The sequence below is a fragment of the Mesoplodon densirostris genome, chromosome 14 (assembly GCF_025265405.1).
Source record: "Mesoplodon densirostris isolate mMesDen1 chromosome 14, mMesDen1 primary haplotype, whole genome shotgun sequence".
Classification (NCBI taxonomy): domain Eukaryota; kingdom Metazoa; phylum Chordata; class Mammalia; order Artiodactyla; family Ziphiidae; genus Mesoplodon; species Mesoplodon densirostris.
The window spans coordinates 25,301,028-25,313,036 of NC_082674.1; the positions used below are offsets into that span (position 1 = coordinate 25,301,028).

At 53.1% G+C, this 12,009-nt stretch overlaps 1 protein-coding gene across 1 annotated transcript in view; it reads left to right on the plus strand.

The window, feature by feature from the left end:
• The window catches only part of EHD3 (EH domain containing 3), a 29,415-nt gene extending 19,135 nt beyond the window's left edge, over nucleotides 1–10,280 (plus strand). Inside the window, exons 4-6 of the mRNA XM_060117459.1 lie at nucleotides 3,755–4,167; nucleotides 4,763–4,927; nucleotides 8,075–10,280. Of these exons, the coding sequence (XP_059973442.1) occupies nucleotides 3,755–4,167; nucleotides 4,763–4,927; nucleotides 8,075–8,602 (1,106 nt within the window). The 3' untranslated portion in view covers nucleotides 8,603–10,280. The remainder of the gene's footprint in view (nucleotides 1–3,754; nucleotides 4,168–4,762; nucleotides 4,928–8,074) is intronic.
• The last annotated feature ends 1,729 nt before the right edge of the window (nucleotides 10,281–12,009 follow it).

Genomic DNA, 12,009 nt, shown 5'->3' on the forward strand with positions numbered 1-12,009 from the left:
CCACCACCCACTAGTCCATGTCTTATGAGCCCTTGGGCTGCTGCAGGTGCTCAAGAGCTCCTATTTTGGGGCTCAGAGCCGTTCCCAGGACCAGCGAGGGAAAGGGGGCCTATCACCCTAGACGTCAGGGCAGAGACTCCAGACGAGTCTGGGCCCTCCCTCCGCTATCTTGTTGCCATGGTTCTACCATTGACCCCTCATCAGTCAGTCGTTTTTATTCCCATTTTTCAGCTGAAGAAACTGAGGTTCAGACTTGCCTAAGGCCACACAGAGAATAAATGGGAGGGCCAACCCGTTCCCTTTTCCTTAATAGGTCCCGTCTGTGCCTTTCAGATGCTCCCATTCTTGGATACGCATAACCCCAGTCTACAGAAATAATTAAATGCCCTGCTAGGCTCTGAATAGCCAGGATCAGGGAGGCTGAGCTTCAGCGGAAGCCCACAGAGTCATTGCTTGATTCTCATTTCCTCACAGACACACTTGGGGAGAAAGCTTCCAGCATTACCCAGTTGGTAATTGGATAGCCAGCCTTGCCAGAGCATACAGAATTCACAGAAATGGGAGGGTGAATAGGAGGCCTCTGTGCTTCTGAAATCCTAGAAAGGGCTCGCAGAAGCCATCTGCCTTTTCTCAGGCAGGAGCAGGCTTCACATAGGCAGCCCAGGGCATTAAAGACAGCAGTCCCCAGCCTTCCTTCCCCTTGTCCTGCAAGAGCTTCCTTGTTTCTAATCTCCATCCATCCTGCTGTACTCCCCACCCTCATACCTTCAGTCTTAGAAGCAGGGAATTGTGAACTGAGAAAGGAAACTCAGAGATCTTCCAGTCCAACTCTGTGGATTAACAGGCAAAGAGACCAAGGACCAGAGAAGGGAGGCTACTTGCCCAAGGACACACAGCAAATTAATAGCTGAGCAGAAACTAGAGGTGGGCTTGCCCAGGCCAGTGCTCCTCGGGTGACCCCTTCAGAGCACACCCAAGTCATGGAAACTGGTGCCTGGAAGGAGCTCTTTATAAAGGGGTGGAGCCATAGGAACAGCCAGGGTCCCAGGCAAGCATCCACCTTTGATTGGATCCTCACAGCCGCCCTCTGGCACGGTCTGGTGGCTTCCAATTCAGAGACCAGAAAACTGAGGCCCAGAGATGACTTGTTCACTGTCCCTGGGATGTAAAAGGCAGAACAGGGCTCACATTTCAGGTCTGTTCAGCAAATGCTGATAGAGCACCTACTGTGTGCGGGGCACCGTGCTGGGCACAGAGGAAGCAGAGAAGGATGAGCAGCCCCTGCCCCGCCCAGCTCCCTGTGCGGTGGGGGGAGGGTAAATCCCTGGGCGAGCAGAGAGGCAAGGGCCTGCCTGAGGGGCACCTGACCCAGCCGTGAGGACAGGAACGGACGTGGGCCGGCCTATTCCGGCAGCACTGACCTGCTGCTGTCCCTCTCCTGCCCCACCCCAAGCGGGGGCTGGTCAGCTTGCTGGGACCTGCCCCACCCCCGTCCAAGCTTTTGCAGCTGAGGCTCCTCTTGCATGGCTGCTGCCATCTGGGGTTGGTGAGAGCTCAGGGGCCAGAAGCCTCTTCTCTGCAGCTTCTCTGGCCCCTTCGCTTTCCCCAGCCCGTGGAGGGCTGGCTGGAGTGCTGGGCTTAGGGCAGGAAGACCTGTGTTCTGGTCCTGGCCCTCCCTCTGCTTGGTCCTGGGCGCATCTCACCCACTTGCTTTGAGCCCTGTCATTAAGTGCCCAGGGCTAGCTGCTGTGGCTGCACAGCCGGCTGTGAGCTGCTGCCACCAGCCGCCTGTGAGCAGTGAGCCGGTGTGCTGAGCAGTGAGGGCTGACATCTGCTGTACGGGAGGGAGGGAGGGAGGGCGCATGGCAGCTGCCCTCCCCGTGGTCTGCACCACCACGGCCAAAACCTTATCAGGCTAGATGTGGGAACAGGTCTCAGCAGAAGGCCAGAGGCCTCTGAGCCCCCTGCCCTCCCCAGCTACAACTGAGGGCAAGCCTGCAGGTTCCAGGCACCAAAGCAGCCAGGCCGTGACCTGTTTTCCCGGTTGGGGTGGACGGGGCCCGGGAGTCAGTTTGCCCTGATTTCCTGAGCCCCCTGCCCCGCCTCCCGCCCACGGCTCTGAGGGACTGCCTTCAGAAGGTGAGAGCTGCCCTCCACCTGGCTGTGCTGAGGGAGACTAAAAATAGCCTGGAGCCAGCCCCGGGAAGGGAGGAGACCGGAGGGGAGCGGGAGGCGGGGCCGGTAGGGGCACAGGTGCAGGACCGCTGCCAGCACGGCCTGTGCAGGGCGCCCAGGGCCCCGTGGCGGGGTCCAACCCTGACCCCCCAACATGCCGGCGATTTGACTTTCCCCTCATCGCTAACCTCAGGTTTCTTCTCTGGAAAGTGGGGCTGTGCCTGCCTTGGAGGGTGGTGCGAAGGGGAAATGAGGTCATGATGTGACCTGAACCAGAAGCTCTGAGGTAGGCCCAGCCATCTGGGTTTTAACAGGCCCTCTGGGGGATTCCGCTGCGCGCTCAAGTTGAGGACCGCCGTTCCAGGCGAGCAGAGCAGCTTGCATCTGACTCAGTTGCAAAGCAGCTGCCTAATGACCTGCCCTGGTCTCTAATCTTCCTCTGTGAGGCAGGGCAGGAACTGCTGGCTTTTTCCCGATGGCTGGGTCTTCCACTCAGTGGGGGCAGTGAGCTTTGGGGCCCCAGGGTCTATGCCCCTGAAAGCCTGTGATGTTGGGACCCGGGGTCGTCGATCCCACCAGAGCCTAAGGAAGGGCTCCTACCTCCCTGCCAGAGGTGTGGCACTGGGGAGCAGCAGAAGGCCTAACACCTCCACCCTCATCCCAGTGCTGCTGTTCCTGGGCTGTGCTCCCTCAAGCAAGTCACTTTCCCTCTCTGAGCCTCACTTCCCCATCTATTGTCCTCTATTTCATGGAAGAGGAGACTGAGGCACAGAGAGGTGAAGCTGCTTCCAGCTGTTAAGGGTCAGTGAATATGAGGCTGAACGTGCAAACTGTTGGCATGACCTCCCCCCATCCAGGCCCTCCCAGATCCACTGCTACTTGGGGTTGAGCAGAGCAGGTGCTGTGGGGTTCCTGGAACCAGCCTGACCTGAAGCAGCTCAGTGCCAGATAACCAACGTGTGGCAGCCAGAGGTCTGTCCCATGCTAAGGAAGAAACCCCTTGTGGTTTTAAGAGTTGGGAATTTGGGGGCTGCAGCTGATGAATAAGGAATGAAGCGAGCTTATGAGCAGGCATGAGAAGAAGTTGTGTGTCAAGAGTCTCAGATTTCTTCCAGACCAGTGATGGGCATGGTCTGAACCATGGGACCTTGTTAAGAATTTCTGGGTCTTTATTCAAAATATATGTCCAGAGTTTCTTTTCCAGCAAGGCCCCTGGCTCCTAAATACAGTAAGCAAGGATAGGGGAGCTGGATGGTGGCTGTGTTTTATGGGGATAATGATGTTAATTATAATAACTAGCATCTACTGAGCAGCTGCTAGGTGCTGGGCTCTGAGCATCTTTAGTCCTTAAAATTCTATGAACTAGATACTATTGGTATGCCCATTTATAGATGGAAAAACACTGACTCAGAGACATTTGGTAACCGGCTGAAGGCCAAATTGTGAAAATGTGGAGGAGCCAGATTTGAATTCAGATCGGCCTTCCAAGTCCATGTTATTTCTACTGCACCGGCTGCCTCCCCGCAAAACCCTACCCTCCGCCCCAAAGGCTCCGCCCCCTGACTCTGCTGTGTCGCAGGGTACGACTTCGCGGCAGTCCTCGAGTGGTTCGCCGAGCGGGTCGATCGCATCATCCTGCTCTTTGACGCCCACAAGCTGGACATCTCTGATGAGTTCTCAGAAGTCATCAAGGCCCTCAAGAACCACGAGGACAAGATGCGGGTGGTGCTGAACAAGTCGGACCAGATTGAGACGCAGCAGCTGATGCGGGTGTACGGGGCCCTCATGTGGTCCCTGGGGAAGATCGTGAACACCCCGGAGGTGATCCGGGTCTACATCGGCTCCTTCTGGTCCCGCCCCCTTCTCATCCCAGACAACCGGAAGCTCTTTGAGGCCGAGGAGCAGGACCTGTTCAGAGACATCCAGAGTCTGCCGCGAAACGCTGCCCTGCGCAAGCTGAACGACCTCATCAAGAGGGCCAGGCTGGCCAAGGTGAGGCTACCGGGGTGGGGGGGGGGAATGGTCAGCATGGGCGGGGCCAATGGTTTGGGGTGGTGGGGGTTAGCTGCAAGAGCTGCGGGGGGAAGGGGGGCAGGGCAGGAGAGTGTGGTGGTAATGATCACAAGCCCTGGCGTCAGATGGCCAGATTGGACTCAACTCCGCAGTTTACTGTGTGATCTCGACCCCAGCAAGGCCCTCAGTTGTGCTGTGCCTGTTTCCACATACGTAAAATGAAAGGGTTAGACGGTAGAGTAGAATAAAGAACAGAAAAGCCCTTATCACAGTGCCTGGCATTACACGTCAGCTGTTGCTACTGTCTTCCTCAGCGACGTCATCACCAGAATTTCCATCCCTGTCACTGCCTTGACCTTAACCTCCCCACAATCTCACCTTTCCCCGGGATTTAGCAAAACAACGTGCGTTGCAAGCAGTGGGAGAGAAAGAGGGTGGAGACAGAAATAATTTCGGAAGTAGGAGCAGGAGGGGGGCGGGGATTTATGGGAAGAGATGGGGTGAGAGCCGCCCTAGAGGGAAGGAGAGAACTGAGGTCTCGAGCCGAACGTTCCTCTCCGCCCCTGGTATTCAGGTCCATGCCTACATCATCAGCTCTCTGAAGAAGGAGATGCCCTCGGTGTTTGGAAAGGACAACAAGAAGAAGGAGCTGGTGAACAACCTGGCCGAGATTTACGGCCAGATCGAGCGGGAGCACCAGATCTCACCTGGGGACTTCCCCAACCTGAAGAGGATGCAGGTAACCAGGGTCTGGGGCTCCAGGAAAGGAACAAGCTGGCTAAGCAGCCTGAGCTTGGAGGAGGCCACCCTTGGACTCCCCGGGTGGAAACTCCACCCAGAATCAGTAGGCAGGCCGGCAGATGGCCCTGGGTCTGCTCTTCCTGCTGGGCTGACACTGGCCCATCAGGGGCCGTATCTGGCCCCAGTGCTCCCAGTGGGCAGCAGTGTTAGAGGATGCTCGGGGGTCTGATACCTCAAGTTCATGACCTTCCCCAGTCCTGGCCACCACAGGTTTGGAATCCCCACCACGTCATGTGAAACAGGACAAGTCAGCTGACATTCTCCTGGCCCTTCATTGCTTAAGTTTACCACTGAGCTCCTTCTTGGGAGCGATTTGGGACATAAGCCACAGAGAAGCAGAAATCTGCACAGGAGCTCACCGTCTTTGGAGCATACCATGGGCCCCTCTCTTGGGCCAGGGTCAGTCACACATAGTTTCTTATGTGTGAAAAGTCCTCTGAGGGAGGCATTGCATCCTCCTTTTACAGATGAGCAAACTGAGGTTTACAAAGGTAATTAACCTGCCTACGGTTTTAGTAGTGTTTACACAGCCTGCAAGTTGAAACCCCAGGTGTGTCCAAGGTCTAAGCAAAAAACTACCACACCATACTAACTGGATCCTCTCTGTCTTTTCATCTACATATTAAGGCTACAAAAGCACCACCTTATATGGATATTGTGGGCGTATATCAGATAAGATTCTGGGTGTATCTCAGATAATATTTGCAAGGCACTTAGCATGGCCTGGCACCAACTATGCTCTTACAATGCAGTAGCAAGTTAGGTGAGATGTCACCAGTAGAGGAAGCTGGGTGATGAGCACAAGGAACCTAGCTCTCTGCACAATTTTTGCAACTTCTCATGATTAATTCTCATGTAATTATTTTAAAATGAAGGGCTTCCCTGGTAGCACAGTGGTTAAGAATCCGCCTGCCAATGCAGGGGACACGGGTTCAAGCCCTGGCCTGGGAAGATCCCACATGCCGCGGAGCAACTAAGCCAGTGCACCACAACTACTGAGCCTGCGCTTTAGAGGCCGTGAGCCACAACTACTGAAGCCCGCATGCCTAGAGCCTGTGGTCCGCAACAAGAGAAGCCACCACAATGAGAAGCCCACGCACCGCAACAAAGAGTAGCCCGCACTCCCCGCAGAGAAAGCCCACACGCAGCAATGAAGACCCAAAGCAGCCAAAAATAAACAATAAAATAAATAAATGTATTAAAAAATAAAATAAAAAAATAAAAATGAAAAGTTTTTAAGAATTAGGGAATTAGGAAAAAATAATAGCAAATGTAGTAGTAATATTGTTTTTGCTCTTGTTGCTTTTAGGGTTTCAGAGTATCAGTATAGTCCCAAATATGCATTTTTAATTTCCTATCTAGTAAAATAAAAAGAAAGAAAGAATAGACATCCAAGGTATGCATTTGTTCATGTATCCATTCATTCCTATAACCACCTACGGGGAGCCAGTCACTAATTTCAGAATTGTTTCAACTTTCAGTTTCTCTTTGTATTAAGAATTTAATGATCTGTAAGCAAACATTTGGGGAAGATGACATTTGAAAGGGACCATATGACTTTTTAATGTGAGGAATTCTTTTGCAACATAAATGGTTTCACCTTCTCACTTGTTTGCCTGTCTGACATCAGTTTCTGTTAGGGATGCTGGATCAGTATGTAAATGGCTGTCCGGTGGGGGCATATGTGTGGGCTGATGGGAGCAACCCTCACGTCCTCTGGAAAATACTGGGACCCCGTAGTTGGGAGCCCACCAAACACGCTTAGATGTGGACAGGCTGGGAGAGACAGGGACCTTAGGAGGTCCTGCTGAGGGCAGGAGAAAAGGCTTGTCTGCTCCACCCTGGCCCCCCCAGCCCCCCCAGCCTCCCTGGTCCAGCCCTGCCCTAGAAGGGAGGTGAGAATGCCCAGGCTCACACTTGGTCTTGAAATGTAGCCGTGGGTGTTTTCTGAATTTTTCTGCGGTGAACTCAGTGTGCTTGTCCTGAGACTGTCCCCTCATTGCATTGGCCTCATCCCAATGTCCTGAGATTGCTGTGGCCAGAGCCAGGGTGGGAGTGGGAAACTCTTGTCCTATCATCATAGAGGCCAAGGAGAAGCTGGATGCTTGAGACTCAGGGCCTTTCAAAATGGCAAAGACATGCAAAGCGGAACATATTTCTTTTACTGTGTGCTGTGGGGGTCATGGGAAGTCAAGGAGGGAAGCTGTTGCCCGTGCCTACTGAGTCAGAACCCTCAGGGAGAAGCCAATAGTTGAAAACTCTCTCCAGATAATCCCGAGAGCATCCTGATTAAGAACTACTGGCTTAGTGGAGCGGCTGGGCCCGTCGGCCATGGCCACTGAGCCTGTGCGTCCGGAGCCTGTGCTCCGCAACGGGAGAGGCCACAGCAGTGAGAGGCCTGCGTACCGCAAAAAAAAAAAAAAAAAAAAAAAAAAAAAGAACTACTGGCTTAGAATGACCTGTGGCTTCTACTATGATTTGTTTTTAGCTGCCTATGCCTCCATTTTTCCTTCCCTAAATAGTGATAGCATGTGATTTCCCACTTTCAGAAGGTCACGGGGGAGTGAATGAGATAATTAATGTAGTGAAAGCACTGCCAGTGTTCTCGAGTATAACCCTTATTGAAGTAGACACCCACATGACTCAGTCTCAGAGGGGTACAGCATTTAAGAACCACTCACTGTTCAACAGCCAAAACTAACTCAAAGAGAAATTTAATTATAGTCATCCCTCGGTATCCACAGGGGATTGGTTCCAGGACCCTCCACAGATACCAAAATCCATGGATGCTCAAGTTCATTATATAAAATGGTGAGGTACAGTTGGCCCCCTTGTATCCACAGATGGAGAAACCTCAGATACAGAGAACTGACTGTATTTGCTTTCTAGAACGCTAAAGGAAATCCAAATGAATCAAACCAGTAATTGTTAAATTTCCCTTTCTTCTCCAACCCCTGCAACTATTTTCTCTCTTGAAATATCCACCAAGAGCCAACGTGCCTTTCTTCTCCTCCTCTCATATCTTTTGTGGATCTCCTTCCATTGTCTTCTGTCCTCACCTTCTTTTCTCTCTCTCTTTCTGCAGGACCAGCTGCAGGCCCAGGACTTCAGCAAATTCCAGCCACTGAAAAGCAAGCTGCTGGAGGTGGTGGACGACATGCTGGCCCATGACATTGCCCAGCTCATGGTGCTGGTGCGCCAGGAGGAGACACAGCGGCCCGCCCAGATAGTGAAGGGCGGAGCGTTTGAGGGCACCCTGCATGGCCCCTTCGGGCACGGCTATGGGGAGGGGGCTGGGGAGGGCATCGATGATGCTGAGTGGGTGGTGGCCAGGGACAAACCCATGTACGATGAGATCTTCTACACCCTGTCACCGGTGGATGGCAAGATCACGGGCGCCAATGCCAAGAAGGAGATGGTGCGCTCCAAGCTGCCCAACAGCGTGCTGGGCAAGATCTGGAAGCTGGCCGACATTGACAAGGATGGCATGCTGGATGACGAGGAGTTCGCACTGGCCAACCACCTCATCAAGGTCAAGCTGGAGGGGCACGAGCTGCCCAACGAGCTGCCTGCCCACCTCATACCCCCATCCAAGAGGAAAGCCACCGAGTGATGGGAGGCAGGGAGGTCCAGAGCAGGCAGGGTGTTAGAGGAGAAGGGAGAGGCGATCTCACAGACACACACACACACACACACACACACAGACACACACACACACACAGACACACACACACACAGACACACACACACGTTGAGAAGGGGACAGTGATCCCTAGGTTTCCAGGTGGATCTTTGCATAGACACATCTCCAAGTTCTCAGCATTGGCTGAAGCACAGGAGCACTCCCAGGGTCCCAGGTATCAAGCCTAGGTCTCCATCCCTCTTTCCCTCCCCTATTCCACTGCCCAGAGACCCGCCTTCTCCCACAGAGGGGGCAGTTCACTCACCCACAGATGGCCCACCTACCTCCAGATTCCCCGGACTCAGAGCATATGGAAAAGGCTTTTCACTTAACAGACAATCCACTTGTTTTCTGTGCTTCCTCCCCGCTCTTTGGCTTCCTCATATGAAGTCTGCTCTGGGGCCAGGAGATGGGAGGGGAGGGGAGGAGGGAAGCGTCCTCAGCGAACCAAGCTCCAGCCTTGAGGAGACGTGGCCCCGAACCCTGTTCTTTCCCAGGCTTAGGCTCTGACTGCCTTGGCAGACCTGGCTTTGAAACCTGCTTGCACTTCACTTCAACGAATCCCAGAACCAGAGAGAGAAGGGAAAAACTTGGCAGGAAAGAAAGAAAAGAAACTGTCCTGTCATCCTCTGCTCTCATACCAGTCAAGGTGGTTTTCATTCCACAGATTTTGTGAGATTCATATTTTTTCCCACCTGGTCTCGGGCTATGTTTGGATGCTTGTACTCGACGCACATTTATCCAGCCTCTTCTGAGTGCCAGGAGCTGTTAGGCACTTTATATACAGTATCCCGTGTGGTCCTCACCACGCTCCGAGGACGTATGTGTTAGTCCCTCCAATTTGCAGAGAGGAGCCTGAGACTCAGGAGTTCAGGTGACCCTCCCAGGGTCACAGAACTCACACGTGATAGAGCCAGGGCCACAGAGTCTGCCCTCTGCTGTGATGATGTGCAGGATGCCAGCGTCTCTGGCTGATGACAAACCATGGCAAATAAGCTGAGCACACAGCCCCCTCATGGCCTCCCAGAGCAGGCTGGCGAGGGAGAAGGGCCAGCCAGCATTTGGTGGGCCATCAGTCTGGCCATCTGTCACAGCACAGAAGCAAACCGTGCCTTCTGGCGATGCTCCCCATGTTCCTAAAATCGCAGAAGCCCAACCGCACCAGCGGGAGAGTGGGCTGGCCTGTTGGGTGCTGTTTGCCTCTGTCTCTGCTTCCCACCCAGTAGCCTGAATCATCCCAGCTCAAATGCAGCCACCAACTCTTTTCCAGGGGGACCTCCTGCTGATTCTCTGAAGGCCAGTTTGAGAGGTCTAAGGTCGTGTTCCTTGCAGGACCCACAGGAGTCTGCGGTGTCCTCGGCAAATCCCCACCGTTCTCGGTGCCCTACGGTCTCCCTCATGGTCTCTCCCTTGGCTTGCTTTGCGGCCACTGACTCAGTCACTTTGTATGCTATGCTCCTACTGTGATGGAAAACAAAACCAAGTATAACTTATTTTGTATCTATGTTCAGACTATATAGAGAATATTCCGTGTATCTACAATGTGCTTACTACTGCAGTGCATTTGTCATTAGTGTTCATGTTAATATAGCACATTTATCCTTTGGTACCTGCTTGGCCACAGAGCATCATTCCGTGGGAGGCTGAGGAGAGGTGTTGGACTCTACTCGGGCATCTTTGGCAGAGGATCGGGGCCGCCCATAGCCAGCATCCACAAGTAGCATCCCATGGGCCTGGTGCCTCTCCAGGCCTGTTGCCCTGGTGGAACCACGCTGACACTCTGGAGGGAAGATGGTCCCCAACTCCTGGGGTTCCTTCTGCATCCGTACATTTCTCTTTCTCATGAAATGAACACCAAAGGAAGACCAAGGCAGAGAGGTCTAACCTCCTCTAACTCGAGTGCCAAGCCCAGCAAAGGGACCATTTCTCACCTCTATGCCTTTACTTGAGCCGAAGGAGAAATGGGAAGGAGAAAGCAGCGGGAGGGGAGGTTTCTGTCTTTATTTTAGATAAAAGGGGGTGTCTGTCCCCTCACCCCACTGCCTCTTGGACACATGTGCCACCTTCCTGCCCTTCCTCTCCCTGCCTGTCTCCCCTCCCTTCCTCAAGACTCCACCCCGGAGAGATCTGGGAGGCATGGGAGTTCGCGTTGGCATCTGCTGAGAAAGAGGAGATGGTGCTTGAGGCTCCGCCCCACGGGTGAGGGGACACTTTCTCCGGGGCTGTCCCTCTGCGCCTGCTGCCTCGACCCACTGACCTCTTGTGGGCTCGGGGGGCCTGCAGAGATCCCCTGGCTCAGCCTCGAAAACATTTAATGTGGACAGCAGTCTCGCCAGCAAGAACCCCTAGAGGCTCCGCTGGCCTGTCGCTCCTTCCCCCAAACTCAGCCTGGGCCACAGAAATGCTCGGACAGGAAGAGCCACGCCCTCTGCCCCTGTGTCCAGAAAGCCTGCCCCTGGCACCTGAGGACTAAGTCATGACCAAAGCCCAGTCATGTACAGGGGACACTGCTGCCACAGCAGGGCCTGGCCTCCGTTTTCAGGGTGGGAAGAGGTTTCCCTGAGTCACCCCACTCCCATTTGTCCATTCTGTTCGAAAAATCTACATTTATGTGTTAGCTGGTCAGAATTAGCACAGCCATGTTGGGGGAATAGGCTTATTTCCCCTATGAGATGTTAACTAGCCTCTATACATAGTCAGTCTTTTATTCTTTAATTTGTCCATCCATCCATTTATCCATCCAGTCATCGTTTCATTCAGAAGACACTGAGAATCTCCTGCAGAAAAGGCCCTAAGATGAGATTCGTACATCCATTGAGCCATTCAAAAATACTTAATAAATGCCACTTGCGCAGGGGGAAAGTCCTAGATGGAGCCAATCAGGTTCCAGCTCTCAAAGAGCTCACAGCCTAATTGGGGAAGTGAGACATTTATACAAACATCAATAATACAATGAGGGACCATGACAGGTCCTGGGATGGGGGAGTGCAGGAAAAGTGGAGGCTCATGAGAGTCAGAAATGGCTGCCAACTGGAGAGAAGGTGGTCAGAGAAAGCCTGGGGCAAGGGTGGGGCACTTGAGCTGAACCCAAAACATTCTGGAGTCTGCCTCTTGTGCCCACCATCTCTCTTCTCTAATCCAAGGAAGACAGGATTTTTATACAAAAGTAAACACACAGCATTCCCAGCCCACAAAATCATGACAGACTCAGAACCGCTGATGTATTTGAGGAAAAGCATGATAAGAATTTTGTCCCTGGGGACTATGCTGGTTTTTTTCACAGGCCATTTCAAGTAAAAATTTTATCAGTATCCTTCAAGTTGAAATTTTCAGTGCTT